This window comes from Notolepis coatsorum, assembly GCF_963971535.1.
Source record: "Notolepis coatsorum genome assembly, chromosome: 3".
Lineage (NCBI taxonomy): Eukaryota > Metazoa > Chordata > Actinopteri > Aulopiformes > Paralepididae > Notolepis > Notolepis coatsorum.
In genome coordinates, this window is record NC_140167.1 from 84,281,098 (window position 1) to 84,299,662 (window position 18,565).

General features: G+C 42.4%; 1 protein-coding gene across 4 annotated transcripts in view; it reads left to right on the top strand.

Annotated features, from left to right (window-relative positions):
* dock7 (dedicator of cytokinesis 7) overlaps positions 1 to 18,565 on the top strand; it is a 303,680-nt gene that overhangs the window by 11,292 nt on the left and 273,823 nt on the right. For all 4 annotated transcript variants that reach the window (XM_084309449.1, XM_084309450.1, XM_084309451.1 and 1 more), the window contains exons 2-6: positions 6,383 to 6,482; positions 8,094 to 8,269; positions 12,083 to 12,151; positions 16,035 to 16,164; positions 17,673 to 17,885. In XM_084309449.1, the coding sequence (XP_084165575.1) occupies positions 6,383 to 6,482; positions 8,094 to 8,269; positions 12,083 to 12,151; positions 16,035 to 16,164; positions 17,673 to 17,885 (688 nt within the window). The remainder of the gene's footprint in view (positions 1 to 6,382; positions 6,483 to 8,093; positions 8,270 to 12,082; positions 12,152 to 16,034; positions 16,165 to 17,672; positions 17,886 to 18,565) is intronic.

Genomic DNA, 18,565 nt, shown 5'->3' on the forward strand with positions numbered 1-18,565 from the left:
GAGACCCATTATTCTTTAAATGTGGCCAAATCAGATTCCAATGTGAACTGGTCACTGCTCCTGAACTGACCCGCCTGGCGCCTGCGCAAATGAACAATAACGATTATGAATGTAAACATGGAGGACACTGAAGTCATAGTTTATGGTTTAATTTATAAGTTGATGTGCAGTGGAGGCCAACTGATTTATGAGCAGATGATAATGGGGGCGAGGAGGAGGTGAAAGAGAGACATTTCTTCTTTCAATATGCTTTTCAAACACAGAGCTGTTATGAGACATCCCCTCAGGTTTTACTTGTAGAGAAGAATCACCCCAAATACTTACAGTACAAGGTAAACACCTCACTGTCCCTCCACTGGCCACCTCCATCACAGCTCACCTCCATGTTTGTATTCACCAAGTGACTCCAGAGTCTAGAGGGAATTTCAATCTAGATTAGAAAAAAAATAAAAAAAAATCTATTTGATTATCTATTCTATTTTATTCTATTATTATTTGTATTTTTTGCACAATCAAAGCGGGCATGGCCACCTTCATTTCACTGTATGTCTCGTGTATGTAGGCTATGTGGCGAATAAATCTCTTGAATCATATGAGCAAAGAAAATCAGAGTTGGGCCACTTTGGCCTGCAGTCTGTACTCGACCAGACACCAGACACCACCCCTCCGCCACCAGCCCGCCACAGATATGATACGCTTAGCGGCTAAGCTGTCCATGAGAAGCAGGCTGCTGGTAAACACTCTGACGATACAGTTTGTTGATATATCGTTTCTGCAGTTAAGTGCGATGATTGGTCTTGGTGCACCTTTTAGCTGTTTCCACCTCACTAAAAACACTTCACTGTGTGAGGCCAAACCATTAGGGCGGGCCATACTTTTTTTTTTTTGGAAAATCAATCGAGTGGGGTGTCTAAAATATGTGTTTTTTTGTGGGGAATTCAAATATGGGATTATTTTTCTAATCGGATAACTCCTACCTACATTGTTTTGGATTTCAAAATGGCCGATTTGACCATTTTTCACCCCTTGGCCATACATAGATGCCAACATGAATCTGAAGGAAATCCTAACATGCAAGGTGTCTAAATGATGTGTTTCTTAATGGGGAATTCAAATATGAGTTCATTTTTGGGATAGGATAACTCTAACCTACATCATTTTGGATTTCAAAATGGCAGATTTTACCATTTTTCACCCCTTGGCCATACATGGATGCCAACATGTATCTGAAGGAAATCCTAACATGCAAGGTGTCTAAATGATGTGTTTCTTAATGGGGAATTCAAATATGAGGTCATTTTTGGGATAGGATAAATATAACCTGCATAATTTTGGATTTCAAAATGGCTGATTTTACCATTTGAACCCATTGGTATTGTATTACAAAATTGCAAAGATAAAAAATATATGGGATATCATTTATAATGACAAAGCCATCAAATGTATTAACAAGTGAACTGTATATAACTGGATACAACTCCAAAGATCAATAATAATAATACTAACAATAATAAATTGTATTTGTAATGCACACAAACACCTAAGTGCTAAATCTCGATCTCCTGACTTCTTGAACTTTGCCAGGTTCCAATATCTTGATTGGACTCATTCTTGGATGGCAAGATCTCCTACTGTACTGCTTTAGCCACCAACCTACAAACACAAACTTAAAGTCAACGTCAGCCATAAATAGGTGAGCTCTTTCCAGAACTACTCAGCAGAAACCTCTGTAACCATTTTAACAAACGTCTCAATGTATTGAGAAAATCCATGGGGCTCCATCAATCCTCTATCTTCTTAAAACATTGGAAAGGCAGGGGATGGAAAAGAAGGCAGAGAAAAGGAGAAGGGGCAAAGAAGAAAGCTTTGCAGTAGCAGACAAGGTTGCCAGGAAGGATGTTGAGAGCTTCCTTACAGTCCCTGAAGTTGAGCTCATTCCTGAAACTGACCCTGCAGCTTCAGCAAAGCTACGGAAAAATTATGATGAGATTCCAAACATCGCCCTTGCTAGTGTAAGGTATGGCATAGGTCTAAGGCCAACTGCAGCTATAGCAACTGCAGCTCTGATTGATGCAGGACTCATCTTAGAAGATGACACAAGTAAAGTGATTGATAAGAACAAGGTTAAGAGAGCACAAGAAAAGTTGATGCAAGAGCTGGGGGAAGAGTTTGAGGAGAAGTGCAGGGAGGAGGGGGGGATCTCCTGTATCCTCTTTGATGGGCGGATTGACATGACAAATGTGATGATGGAAGCTGAGGGCAGTGACCAATCTTTTCCTGCAAAGATCAAGGAAGAACACTATAGTGTTGCTAGTGAGCCTGGCAGCAACTATCTGCTACACCAGAGAAAGCAACTAAAGAGGAGTCCCATGCAGAGAAGATTGCTAAGGTCCTGTTTGCCTGGCTGAAAGACAGAGGTTCTGATAAGACCTTGTGGGCCATTGGAGGAGACTCGACCAATGTCAACACTGAAGGCAGGTGTAATGCGGAAGCTGGAGCTGCACCTGGGGAGAAAGCTGGTCTGGTTGGTGTGCAACCTGCACACTGGTGAACTTCCACTGCGCCGTCTCATTGTTGAAGTTGATGGGGCTACTCTGTCAGACAACAAATTGTCTGGGCCAATAGGACAGCTCCTTGATTCTGTTACAGACTTGGAGATCAATCCTAACTTCACCAGGATCTTTCTTGGCCCTCCGCTGATCAAGCTGCCTGAGAAGATCATTCAAGATCTCTCAACTGATCAACACTATGGCTATAAGCTGGTCTGTGCAATCAGGGATGGAGTGCTTTCTGCAAGGCTGGCTCTGCTGGAGATTGGACCGGTAAACCACAGCCGCTGGCTCACCACAGCAAACAGACTCCTCAGGCTCTGGGTGTCAAAGCATCAACTTAAAAGAAAGAACCTGAATAATCTACAATGCATTGTGGAATTCATCATTGGAGTGTATTATCCATGTTGGTTCAACATGAAGGTCAAGCACTCCTGGATCGAAGGGCCTAGGCACATCCTGTTTCAGCTGGACTGCCTCAAGTCTCAGAGGAAGGAGGTGCTGGATGTTGTGATGCCAACTGTGAGAAGATCTGCTTGGTATGCCCACAGTGAAGCCATCCTCCAAACACTGCTGTGCTCTGAGGATCAAAAAGAGAGAATTGAGGGGGTGGAGAGAATCCTGGCCATCAGGGGAGAGGGGGATCCAGACACTCAGCTGGGAGACTCCTGTGTCAGGATCAGAAGAACACCTCACATCAATAGTGACGCTTCCAGCATTGGTGGCTTAATCAGCTGGTCAGAAGATTTGTCAGAGCCACCTCTCACCTGCTCCCTAAGCACCTCTGAGGTGAATAACTTAATCAACACCCCCATGGAGGTTCTCGACTGGCCTTGCCACACACAAAGCATCGAGAGGGTTGTTAAAATGGTGACTGAGGCCTCTGCTAAGTACTTTTCACAAGAAAAAAGGGATGGAGGGATCAGGGCTCAGGAGACCAGCAGGAGGCTGATGTCCAAGAATGAATCCAAGCAGGACTTGTGCAACCTGATCAAATTTAAGAAGATAGAGGATTGATGGAGCCCCATGGATTTTCTCAATACATTGAGACGTTTGTTTAAATGGTTACAGAGGTTTCTGTTGAGTAGTTCTGGAAAGAGCTCACCTATTTATGGCTGACGTTGACTTTAAGTTTGTGTTTGTAGGTTGGTGGCTAAAGCAGTACAGTAGGAGATCTTGCCATCCAAGAATGAGTCCAATCAAGATATTGGAACCTGGCAAAGTTCAAGAAGTCAGGAGATCGAGATTTAGCACTTAGGTGTTTGTGTGCATTACAAATACAATTTATTATTGTTAGTATTATTATTATTGATCTTTGGAGTTGTATCCAGTTATATACAGTTCACTTGTTAATAAATTTGATGGCTTTGTCATTATAAATGATTTCCCATATATTTTTTGTCTTTGCAATTTTGTAATACAATACCAATGGGTTCAAATGGTAAAATCAGCCATTTTGAAATCCAAAATTATGCAGGTTATATTTATCCTATCCCAAAAATTACCTCATATTTGAATTCCCCATTAAGAAACACATCATTTAGACACCTTGCATGTTAGGATTTCCTTCAGATTCATGTTGGCATCCATGTATGGCCAAGGGGTGAAAAATGGTAAAATCGGCCATTTTGAAATCCAAAATGATGTAGGTTAGAGTTATCCTATCCCAAAAATGAACTCACATTTGAATTCCCCATTAAGAAACACATCATTTAGATACCTTGCATGTTAGGATTTCCTTCAGATTCATGTTGGCATCCATGCATGGCCAAGGGGTGAAAAATGGTCAAATCGGCCATTTTGAAATCCAAAACAATGTAGGTAGGAGTTATCCGATTAGAAAAAGAATCCCATATTTGAATTCCCCACAAAAAAACACATATTTTAGACACCCCACTCGATTGATTTTCCAAAAAAAAAAAAGTATGGCCCGCCCTACCAAACCATGCTCTCTCGAGTCTCTCCCTCCCTCTCTCTCCTCCCTCTCTCCCTCTCTCCATCATGGTGTTTGTCCTGAGCTGACAGGATGGGCTGGTCAGCTTTCTCTCCTGCTTTATATTGACCATTGACCTCTGGGTTTCTACAGCCTTGGCCTTGACCCTGACTGGCTGCTCATTTCTCTACATTAACTACCTCCTCCTCTCCTCCCCCACCTTCTCTTTCTCCTCCTCCTCCACCTCCTCCTCCCACCTGTAATTGGTCGTTTGTTTACTCCTCCTTGGGGCTGTGCTGTGTGGTTGTTTTGTTCAACTCAAGGCTCTTGCTTTAGACAGTGGCTGTGATTTAGAGCCCAGGCCTTTATGCTGACCACAAGAGTCTGTACAGGTTTATTGGTTTCTCTCTCTGTCTCTCTCTGTTCTCTCTCTGTCGCTGTCTCTGTTCTCTCTTTCTCTATCTATCTCTATCTCTGTTCTCTCTGTCTGTTCTCTCTGTTCCCTGTCTCTCTCTCTCTCTCTCTCTCTCTCTCTCTCTCTCTCTCTCTCTCTCTCTCTCTCTCTCCCCCTCTCTCTCTCTCTGTGGGTGTAATATATGACTGTGTCAGAGGGTAGAGGACAAGGCCGTGGGAAGGTCAGTGAGACCCCTCCCACAGTGATCATAATGTTGATGTTAGTTATTCTCACACCAGAGTGGGACACTGATGCAAAGTGTAATTTCTGGAGAGAGCAGGAGCCTGGCTGTTCACACCAGAAGAGCAGGAGCCTGGCTGTTCACACCAGAGAAGCAGGAGCCTGGCTGTTCACACCAGAAGAGCAGGAGCCTGGCTGTTCACACCAGAGAAGCAGGAGCCTGGCTGTTCACACCAGAAGAGCAGGAGCCTGGCTGTTCACACCAGAAGGGCAGGAGCCTGGCTGTTCACACCAGAAGAGCAGGAGCCTGGCTGTTCACACCAGAAGAGCAGGAGCCTGGCTGTTCACACCAGAAGTGCAGGAGCCTTCGACCTGCATTAAATGTGACACCGATCTGCATTTCATAATGAACACTCACTCCGTGCCAAGAGAGAGTAGGGCAGGATCATGGTTCTATGGGTAGGATTGGTCCAGTAAAACGTTGGCAGGTAGATGATGCTAGATTTAGTTTTACTATCACTAATCATTTGGACCATGTCTTTTTTTCATCACCAGAAGAAGTTGAGAAGTTTGGATGGCTTTTCTAATTTCGAAATCTTGGAAACTGAGATAATAGGGGTGGAACGTTACGATACGCATTCGAACCGCATACCGTTTGGCACGACCTCCACGGTTCGGGGCGTCTGTGTGTATTGTACGGTTCAGGGGATGCGAAAAAAATAAATTAAAAACTTCATTTGGCACGGAGCCGGGAGAGGTGAGTACTGGCTGCTGCTGCAGCAGCAGCAGCAGCACTGCAGGTGCTAGTCACTCAGTTTGTGTAAATGGCAAGCACAATATAAATCAATCTTCATTACGACTTTTAAAAACATAGCCATTAACATTACATACTAGGCCTACACACATCTTGCCATAACGTTAGCAGTTTGTACAACACAACGCACGTTTTAACTATGGTAGCCCGCCAGCTAATACAGTCAATGCAATGTTATTCTCTCCCCCCCTCTCCCTCTCCTCTTTCTGTCTCTGTCTCTCTCCCTCTCCTCTCTCTCCGCCTCTCTCTCTCTCTCTCTCTCTCTCTCTCTCTCTCTCTCTCTCTCTCTCTCTCTCCCTCTCGTTCTGTCTCTCTCTCTCCTCCTCTCTCTCTCCCTCTCCTCTCTCCCCCTCTGTCTCTCTCCTCTCTCCCCCTCTGTCTCTCTCTCTCCCTCTCCTCTCTCCCCCTCTGTCTCTCTTCTCTCTCCCCCTCTGTCTCTCTCTGTGTCTCAGGACGGTGGCAGCAGAGGTTAGGAAACAGATCGCGGGTCAGTATGGAGGTTCCCCACAGCTCCTGAAGAACCTGAATGTTGGAGCAGCAGCCAGCAACACGGTGAGTGTGTCCAGAGGCCCCAGGAGACGTCCAGTACGTCCAGGAGCCACGCGTCTTCTCCTGAACATACCGTTAAGAGAGGTTTAAGAAAGACTTTGGAAATGTCCATCCAATCAAAGGGAATCCTACAGTCATTCTTCTAACATATATGACGGCTCATTCGTGGGCTGTAGATGAAATGTAAACAAGACAGAGTGACAAGCAGTAAGGTCCAAGGTCTATATAGCAGTTATACTATGATACTCGTATTCTATTTCAATGTGTGGTAGGAATAGATACAGCGGTTGACTAGTAGCAGACCGATGCTAAAACACTGGTCTGGGTCAGTCCTAAACACTGGTCTGAGAACAGTTTTGAAGAGTAGCGCACGCACACACACCCCACAACACTGGAATACGAACACATACGTACAGAGCCCCCTACTACTCTTCTACACAAACTAGGGCTGAGCCCAAAAGTTCGGACCTTCGTTCGTTACGGTGGCATTATTTGTTGTTATTTGTTGTTAATATATTGTTTGTATATTAATTAATGTGTTCGAACCTCCGCTTTTATTTATTTTTTTCAATTTTATTTACACAAAAAATATATATCAGCATGAGATATATATCAGAATATCACAGTACTATGTTGTGTTTACAATAATTCGAAAGTCACGCGCGAACACAGACACAACAACACAGTCTAGTCGAGATGAGGGGTCACCATCATACATTATCAGGAAATTAATCAATCATGCAAAAAAGTGAGAGTTGAGTGACTCATTCACACTAATCCGTCTTATTTCATAATACAACGTTTCCGAATGGACGTTTGGATTAAACCGTGTATGCAGTGATGCTGAACTTTTCCCAGCGGAACACAAGTTACTTAACGTTACACAGGTACGTTATGCACGTTAATTAAGCTATGCACGTTTAGCTTACTAACGTTAAGATAACAGGAGCCGTCTGCCAACAAAGATGTTGTTTCAATTACCATCCAAACGTTATTGAAGCCTCCCGTGACCAGTAAGTAGGTACTACTACTCTTAATAACCACAGCAATATGCGCATATGCGCTACGTTATATGCGTAAATGTGCCTAAAGTCAAGACTCGACAGTACTGAACCAGAAAAAGTATTTAGGAGCAAATATTTTACATGATTAAAAACAATGGTTCGGACATCCCAAAAACAGGCTTCGGGGACACACACACACACACACACACACACAGACACACAGACACACAGACACACAGACACAGACTCTCCTTCTCCTTCTCTCCTCTCCTCTTATCTCTCCTCTCTTATACTCTCCTCATCTCCTCTCTTCTCTTCTCCTCTCCCCCTTCTCTCCTCTCCTCTCCTCTCCTCTTATCTCCTCTCTTATACTCTCCTCATCTCCTCTCTTCTCTTCTCCTCTCCCCCTTCTCTCCTCTCCTCTCCTCTCCTCTCCTCTTATCTCCTCTCTTATACTCTCCTCATCTCCTCTCTTCTCTTCTCCTCTCCCCCTTCTCTCCTCTCCCCCTTCTCTCCTCTCCTCTCCTCTTATCTCCTCTCTTATACTCTCCTCATCTCCTCTCTTCTCGTCTCCTCTCCCCCTTCTCTCTCCTCCTTCTCTCCCCCCCAGGTTCCTCTCACAGAGGCGGTGGAGCCGGTGGACTTTGAGGAGTACCTGCTCACCCACCCCCCCATCATGGAGTCAGGGCCCCTGAGGGACCTGTTAGAGTTTCCTCCAGATGACATCGAGGTGATCTACACACCCAGGGAGTGTCGCACCGTGAGCCAGGCCGTCCCAGACCAGGGGTGGGTCCTTATGTACACAACACACACAACATTTAGGAATAGGGATATTCCCTGGAATAAATTAATTATCTTGAATCACTTTAATCAACATATTAAACATGCTGTACTAGAGGGCAGTAGGTTGCAGAATACTGTTGGTGAAGAAATGCAAAGTTAGATTAACATGCTTGCAGTGTTAATTCTGTCAATTAAAATTATGACTAAATATGGTCGTCAACAAAGCTTTCCCCCTGACAAAATCGAGACTAAAACTGACTAAGACTAAAATGAAAAATAAATGAAGGTCACTAAATATGATGAAAACGAAAAAGGAGCATTTGACACATGACTAAGACTAAAACTATTGGTTTGATTATGTCTTATGGTGTATATATGTGGAGCACTTCTATGCTCTATATGTATATATATATATTATTTTTGTACAACCAGGGGTCATGTCTGCTTCACATGGGGTGTAGTCCAGTCATTATATGAAAAAACCTAGGACAAATTGCAACAGTAGCAAACTCAACTGATTTTGTATCCTCATTATGTCCTTAGTGAGGGAAAAAAAGTCCCAAGGAATCCCATCATGGGAAAGTCTTGAAAACGACCTATATATATTCATATCGAAAAATGCCTGTTATAACATAGTGGTGAAAATCTTACTTTTAGATATCACTATAAAAACTCACAAGCTGATTACACACACAAAGACAAGAAAAAAAGTCAATCACAACTTCATTGAATTATTCTGTTTACTCATGCAAATCATACATTATCTTATTTGATATGCACCAATTAGCATACACGCCAGAACTAATCAAAACATTTGATAAAGACATTTTTTTCTTCTTGGAATATTAGTAGATAGGCTCTGTGGAGCTCAGTCCACGAGGATGGGGCTCAAGGGTTTATGTCCGTGGGGATAGGTCCATGGAGATGGTTTTTTTTTTATAATAGGCGGAAACTACATATTTGTACAGCATGCAAAACACTACATGATTCTTGCACAAAACTACATAGGCTTAACATAAATTTGGTATGTCTGTATAGGGGAGGCTTGTAGGTACCCATGTAACCCATTTCCATTAACATATATTGAGCTAGAAGGCCAAGGGACCATTTGAAAAATGGTGATGGCCATATTTCCCTCCCCAAAAAATCGTCTTAACTTTGAATAATTAGGTATGTAGCCCCCTTTCCAATGAGGTAACATGACATGGTTGGTCTCATTGGAAACCCGAGGTTGTCTAGAATCAAATGGTATCTTTACTTTTGAGCTACCTCAAAATTTGAACGCGTCACAATCTCTGAAAGACAGTGTCGTCAGTGATCCTGCCAGCAATCAAGTACATTGAAAAAAAAACACATTTCCCATGATGGGATTCCTTGGGACTTTTTTTCTCTCACAAAAGACATATTGAGGATACAAAATCAGTTGAGTTTGCTAATGTTGCAATTTGTCCTAGGTTTAGCCTAATTCTGGCCTATAATGACTGGACTATAGGGGTAACAAAACATTGAAAAAAAAAACATTTCCCATGATGGGATTCCTTGGGACTTTTTTTCTCTCACTAAAGACATATTGAGGATAAAAAATCAGTTCAGTTTGCTAATGTTGCAATTTGTCCTAGGTTTAGCCTAATTCTGGCCTATAATGACTGGACTAGTGTGGAAACGTTCGGTTCACTTTACTGTTTTTGTTATTTTAAGACTGGTGAGTGTCTTTAACTGTTTACATCTTTAACTCATTACGTTATGGGGGGAGTGGGGAGAGGGGCGTCTACATGAATCTATGATCCCAATAGAAATTAATGTGAATGTGACTGACTGTAGTGGTACATAGAATTGCATTACAAGAGAATAAAATGCCTTTTTTTTCATTAACGAAAACTAGACAAAAATGTCATCCGTTTTCTGCGACTAAATCTAGACTAAAACAAAAAAGACAAAATCAAGACTAAAACTGACTAAGACTAAAATGCTCAGACCTGTAGTTGACTAAAACTGACTAAACGAAAAAGAAATGAAGGTGACTAAATATGATAAAAAACTAAAAAGGAGCATTTGACACATGACTAAGACTAACACTAAAATTAAAATAGCGGCCAAAATTAACACTGGCTGCTTGTAACCACTGGTAACCACTTTAAAAATAAAATGTCTAATTTCTGTGCAGTGGTAGATCAGGTAACAGCTATATATAGGGATGTCCGATATTATCGGCCGATATTGGCATACAAATTTGATATCGGAAAATATCGGTATCGGTTTAAATATATATATTTTTTTGTTTTACATTTATTTAACCTTTATTTACCCAGGCAAGCAAGTAAGAACAAATTATTATTTTATTTATTGTCAAAGTATGCATAATGTTGTGTTAATTACACGACAAGAGATATGTAATGTTAATTACCTGAAATTATTCTGTTTTTGTGGGGGGGGGGGGGGGGGGGGGGGGAACCCTGCATATATTGGTATCGGTTGATATCGGTTGATATCGGTATCGGAAATTAAGAGTTGGACAATATCGGTATATCGGTATCGGTAAAAAAGCCAATATTGAGCATCCCTAGCTATATACTATCCAAAGCTCTACAACTCATGTCTCACATTCACCCATTCACTCACACATTCACACAACACCCAATTATAAAGCCTGATCATCCAGCCCTCTATTATAAAGCTTATAAAGACCCTCCATTATAAAGCCTGATCATCCAGCCCTCCATTATAAAGCTTATAAAGACACTCCATTATAAAGCCTGATCATCCAGCCCTCCATTATAAAGCCTGATCATCCAGCCCTCCATTATAAAGCTTATAAAGACACCCCATTATAAAGCCTGATCATCCAGCCCCCCATTATAAAGCTTATAAAGACCCTCCATTATAAAGCTTATAAAGACACCCCATTATAAAGCCTGATCATCCAGCCCTCCATTATAAAGCTTATAAAGACCCTCCATTATAAAGCCTGATTATCCAGCCCCCCATTATAAAGCTTATAAAGGCACTCCATTATAAAGCTTATAAAGACCCTCCATTATAAACCCTGATCATCCAACCCTCCATTATAAAGCTTATAAAGACCCTCCATTATAAAGTTTATAAAGACCCTCCATTATAAACCCTGATCATCCAGCCCTCCATTATAAAGCTTATAAAGACCCTCCATTATAAAGTTTATAAAGACCCTCCATTATAAAGCCTGATCATCCAGCCCTCCATTATAAAGCTTATAAAGACACTCCATTATAAATCTTATAAAGACCCTCCATTATAAAGTTTATAAAGACCCTCCATTATAAACCCTGATCATCCAGCCCTCCATTATAAAGCTTATAAAGACCACCCATTATAAAGCTTATAAAGACCCTCCATTATAAACCCTGATCATCCAGCCCTCCATTATAAAGCTTATAAAGACCCTCCATTATAAAGCCTGATCATCCAGCTTATAGGGAGGTGTAGTCTGACGTCACTGGTTGTTCCACCCGTATAGGGATTCATCATTGGGAAAATGGATTATCGGCTATTGTAACAATTCTGCCGCATGGAAATTGAAAAGCTTTCCATTTTTGCACAAAATGAGTTCCCTTCTATCACTAACATTATTGTTTAAGCATTTTTGGTTGAAAATTGAAGTGGAGAGAGAGAGAGAGGGGAGCGAGACTGTAGGAGCAGGGAGGCATGTCGTGTTGCTGTTTGTTTTTATTTTGAGTTATTGGGGCTTTAAGGATTCAGTTTAATACCTTTTTAAAATGGTGTGACTGAAAGCAAACGGTTGACATGGTAATTGATTGATTGATTGTGTCTGTGTTTCAGGGACACTGATGCTCACGTCAGAGACTGTGTCAGATCCTACACAGAGGACTGGGCCATCGTCAACAGAAAGTAAGACTTTGAATGTAGAAATATTAATATTTTGATCAGCGTATTCAGAATCAATTGTTGTTGTTTAATAATATAATAATAATACATTTATGAATGAGTTTATTTTTTCTATTAAAAAGTGCCATAGATACAAATTGTATGTAGAGAAATAAAATAAAACACCCACAGAGCTATTAGAAAGGTGCAGAATAAAAGCATTGCTTTTCTCCCCCAAATATTATTAATGAATTAATGAATTAATCATTTAAAAAACTTTGGTGGGTTGTTGTTTACATGTTGCATGTGTCCCCTCCCTACTTCCCATTTCCCCTTGTAGAATGCACCTGATTGGATAAATTACATGCTGGTGTTCTAGTGCGACATCTAGTGGCCGAATGTTACCTATAGCACCTTAAACTGATATTTCATTTTCAACATTTGATTTCATATTAACACAATGGCGCCCAAGCACGGAGATATCCGGCTTTCGAATCCATGCTTAATGGACTGAAGGACGGATATATCCGTGGCAAGTTGTTTTGGCTTTTATTCCATTTTAATAACCTATTCAAGGTCGCCGAGCGGCACTGCAGATGTACCCTACTCTTTGAATTCGAGAAAGTGCATTACCGGCCAGATCCTCTTAGGGGCGCTATTGCGATAATGCAGTGTTCCCTGTGGCCGAAGTTGTCTTTTTTTCTTTTTGATCTCTAATGTAGTTTTCTACTCACCTGAAGCGATAGCTATTGTCTGTTGCACGCAGTGATGCCACAGATTACTTGTAAAAGTAATCCGATTACTGATTACTGATTACTCCTTTAAAAAGTAATCCAAGTTACTTTACTGATTACTTGATTATCAGAGTAACTTAGTTACTTTGAAAGTAACTAGGTTACGAAGTCGCCGTCGTTCCCCCAACAGTTTTTTTAAAACGCTTTATTGAAAGTGCATAAATTGTTTTTAACTTGTTTCTCTGCACATAACGTAAATTGTTAAACTAGTGCTTCAGCTTCTGTACCATCAAGTATGGTAAAGCAACAGTCTATGATGCTCACAGCATTAGAGCAGCCAGCCAGTGGTTTTACAAAACCAGTGTATCCATTCACATCTAACAAATGCAGGCTGAACTATTCAATTATATCAACTGTAACTATTAAATTGTTTTTATAAATGTCTCTCTATAAACATACAATCAGTCTCTCTTTAACATGTAAATTAACTGTAAATCTGGCAAATAAGAGCTTTTGCTCTGCCACCATCAAATATACATTAATCAATAGGGAAAGAAACAATCTCTCTTTTTTGCTGTTTGGCTGGCCTCCGAGTCCTCCTGTACCTAGTCGAAGCGTTGTAGTGTTGTGATTCCAGATGCTTTCAATGCAATTGGATGTGCTGTTTTTAGCGGTAGACAGTATTTACGTTTAGGTCGCTTTCACATATAGTTTTGGTGGACTCGGTGCGGTTCTGGGGGTGAAGTAGCAACATTGTTGCATTCTTCATTTGGTTCGCCTGCTTTCACACAGAGGCGGACCGAGACCTTCTGAACAATGTCACGTGGTCGAAAAGGGCGCTTGTCTATTGGACAGTGGAAATGTGTGTGTGGCTGCTGCGATCCCGTGTGTGCGCGCGCGCGTGTGTGTGTGTCTGTGTGTGTACTGCGGAGCCCTTCAGATCAGCGGAGCCGAGTTTTGACATGGCATTAATCCATTGTTCTATTGAAGCACATTACCACCATCCTCTCGCTAAACAACTTGTAGACCACGGTGTTTTTATGAGTGCCCACAAGTAGCTGTTTTAATAATATAATAAGCCGCGCGCCTCGGTAATAATAATAAGCCGCGTTTTTTCTTCCTGTAAGCGTTTTGGGGTGGAATTCTCAGACGAATGCAACGGAGCCCTGCTGTCACACGATGGGCGCATATGTCACATGACGTGCTGTGAAGACCCGCCCTACTCTGCCTCTGATTCGCAGACTGTGGATGGGGAATGTGATTGGGCCAAAGCAGAGTCACTCACAGACAGAGAGTCCAGTCACGCCGCGGGACACATTCTTGTGTAACCCTTTCACTGCCACACCACGTCACTCCCAAATAAGAAAAACAGCTCAAAAATGTATTTTTGACTGTCGAAAACGAAATAAAATACTGCATTCCGCCTGCATTATGAATTTATGATGAGATAGTAACGAAATAGTAACGCACAGCCACTTGGACAAGTAACTGCAATCAGATTACTGGCTTTTAAAGATTAACGCGTTAGATTACTATTTTCGGGGAAAAGTAATCAGATTACAATAACGCGTTACTTAGTAACGCGTTACCGGCATCACTGGTACTTGCACGGAATACCTTTTGGATCGCCGATTTCACTATGATGCAATAAGGGGATATATCATCAGCCAATGGACATATCGATCTACCAGATGGCGATCGATAACGGGGAAATGCTCGGGGGGATCCAACCGGCTCATGGTAAGATCTTTTTCACGTAAATTACATGCTGATCAGAGCTTGCTATGATACTCAACCAGCCGACCAGCGTATGTGGCTACTTAGATGAACACGGTTATTGGTAATCAATAATCAGAAATGACGTCCCCCGCCCCCTCCCCTTTCATGCATACATGCTTGAGGATCATACCGATCATATGCAGTTTGAGTTTTAACTGTAGCTTTTGTATAACGGAAATGCCATTGGATATAACGTTAGTAGCTATTAGCCCTTTATCTTGCCTTCCAGGAAATATACTAGACCAAATGCCGTATAACGCTTATATTCACGGCGCTATAAAATGAGAACGTATTGATGATTTTTTTTTCTTTAATCCATTTTGAAGGGACGGTTTATGGTCTCAATTGACAATGAGAATGGACAGATAGCAATACTATAAAGTATAGATTTAGCTCTACAAACAGCCCCAAGTCTGTTTACATATGCTGGTCGTCTAGAGTGGGGCCCGTCTAATCCCTGTGGCCGTCAATGTGTTAACCACAACTTGCACCGGGACGTATACACGCTCACAAGCACTTGCGCGCAAGTCATAGCACTTTGCGAGCGACTCGGGACTGCATTTCTCTCTGAACATATAATATACCGTTCGAAAGTACCCAAAAAATCCAAGCCTGCTTGCCTCAACGACTACCGCCCTGTAGCTCTCACCTCCATAGCCATGAAGTGCTTTGAGAAGCTAGTAAAGGGCTACATCTGCTCCTCCCTCCCCATCAACATGGACCCCCTGCAATTTGCATACCGCCCCAACAGGTCCACGGAGGACGCCATAGCCCATGTGCTGCACACAGCAGCATCACCCCTGGACAAGAGGAAGGGGAACTATGTGAGAATGCTATTCATCGACTACAGCTCGGCATTCAATACCATAGTCCCCTCCAAACTCATAGCCAAGCTCAGGGACCTGGGCTTGAACTATGACCTCTGCCAGTGGGTCTTGGACTTCCTGACGGGCAGACCCCAGGTGGTGAGAGCAGGCAACTGCACCTCCTCATCCATCACCCTCAACATAGGGGCCCCCCAGGGCTGTGTTCTGAGTCCCCTCCTCTACTCCCTGTACACACACGACTGTGTGGCTCAGCGGAGTAGCAACACAATCATCAAATTTGCTGACGACACAGTGGTGGTGGGCCTGATCTCTGCAAACGACGAGAGGGCCTACCTGGAAGAGGTCAAGGTCCTGGCGGGATGGTGCCAGGAAAACAGCCTCTCCCTGAACGTCAGCAAAACAAAGGAGATGATGTAGATTTCAGTTAGTTTCAGTCCGTTTGTACATACATGAGCTGGTTCCCGCTGGTTTAGATAAATAGGGAATAGGGCTGGGATTCTAAATGTGTGAACTAAATCTTTAATTTGATGTTATGCGTTTAGTAAAATGGTTTTCCTCCTCCCTCAGATACCATAAGCTGGGAACAGGATTTAACCCCAACACCCTAGACAAGCAGAAGGAGCGCCAGAAGGGCCTCCCTAAACAGGTGTTTGAAGCTGACGAGATGCCGGACAGCAGCAGCTACCAGGACGACCAGGTACCTTATCACCAAGAAATAACCACAGCTACCTTATCACCAATAAATAACCACAGCTACCATATCACCAAGAAATAACCACAGCTACCATATCACCAAGAAATAACCACAGCTACCATATCACCAAGAAATAACACAGTTACCATATCACCAAGAAATAACCACAGCTACCTTATCACCAAGAAATAACCACAGCTACCATATCACCAAGAAATAACACAGTTACCATATCACCAAGAAATAACCACAGCTACCATATTACCAAGAAATTACCACAGCTACCATATCACCAAGAAATAACCACAGCTACCATATCACCAAGAAATAACCACAGCTACCATATCACCAAGAAATAACAGTTACCATATCACCAAGAAATAACCACAGCTACCTTATCACCAAGAAATAACCACAGCTACCATATCACCAAGAAATAACACAGTTACCATATCACCAAGAAATAACCACAGCTACCATATTACCAAGAAATAACCACAGCTACCATATTACCAAGAAATAACCACAGCTACCATATCACCAAGAAATAACCACAGCTACCATATCACCAAGAAATAACCACAGCTACCTTATCACACATAAATAACCACAGCTACCTTATCACACAGAAATAAACACAGCTACCATATTACCAAGAAATAACCACAGCTACCATATCACCAAGAAATAACCACAGCTACCATATCACCAAGAAATAACCACAGCTACCTTATCACACATAAATAACCACAGCTACCTTATCACACAGAAATAAACACAGCTACCATATTACCAAGAAATAACCACAGCTACCACATCACACAGAAATAACCACAGCTACAATATCACCAAGAAATAACCACAGCTACCACATCACACAGAAATAACCACAGCTACCATATCACCAAGAAATAACCACAGCTACCATATCACCAAGAAATAACCACAGCTACCATATCACCAAGAAATAACCACAGCTACCATATCACCAAGAAATAACCACAGCTACCATATCACCAAGAAATAACCACAGCTACCATATCACCAAGAAATAACCACAGCTACCATATCACCAAGAAATAACCACAGCTACCATATCACCAAGAAATAACCACAGCTACCACATCACACAGAAATAACCACAGCTACCATATCACCAAGAAATAACCACAGCTACCATATCACCAAGAAATAACCACAGCTACCATATTACCAAGAAATAACCACAGCTACCATATCACACATAAATAACCACAGCTACCTTATCACACAGAAATAACCACAGCTACCATATCACCCAAAAACCAACAAACAAACAAACTAAATGAATGTACTGTAGGAATAACCATTGCTGTTGTGATAATACAGGCTGTGTTTCTCACAGTAGTAATAACCATTGCTGTTGTGTGTTTAATGTGTGGTTGTGTGTTTTCATGTGTGGTTGTGTGTGTGTATGTGTGCATGCGCATCTGTGTGTCTGTGTGTGTGTGTGTCTGTGTGTGTCCCCTCAGGACGACCTGAAGCGGAGGTCCATGTCTATAGACGACACTCCCAGGGGCAGCTGGGCCTGCAGTATCTTTGACCTGAAGAACTCCCTCCCCGACGCCCTCCTCCCCCACCTCCTGGACCGCTCCCCCAACGAGGAGATCGACAGGCACAACGAGGAGCAGCGCAAGGCCCACCGCCACCGGGAGGTGTTCGCCCTGCACCCCGCCCTGGACGAGGTACGACTCAGACCCTTTATCTACTGCACCCCGCCCTGGACGAGGTACGACTCAGACCCTTTATCTACTGCACCCTGCCCTGGACGAGGTACGACTCAGACCCTTTATCTACTGCACCCCGCCCTGGACGAGGTACGACTCAGACCCTTTATCTACTGCACCCCGCCCTGGACGAGGTACGACTCAGACCCTTTATCTACTGCACCCCGCCCTGGACGAGGTACGACTCAGACCCTTTATCTACTGCACCCCGCCCTGGACGACACCTCCTTCAGCTCGCCAGCTGGACAATGTTGTTTTTAACTCCCTACAAGTCACAGTGTATCTACAAAGGTACCTGTTAACATTTTAAACATTCTATCTATTCTGAATGAAAAACATTCTATTTCTTCTGTTATGAAGATAATGACCTAGCTTAACACTTTTGTGCTTCTAGACATATTATTTATTCAGTTTGGGAATATCCACTCTAGCTAGCATCTCTATCGTGAAGTTTAGCTACAGGAAGTAAAGAGACAGCAGATTTATTTAAATTTATTTAACCAGGCAGGTCAATTAACTCATTCCCTGCCAACAACGATTTAATACGTGTTTGTCCACCAATCGAATAACGCCAACCATGTATATATACGTTATTTGATCGTTATTTTAAATAAATTTTTTAGCGTTTATCGTTTTTA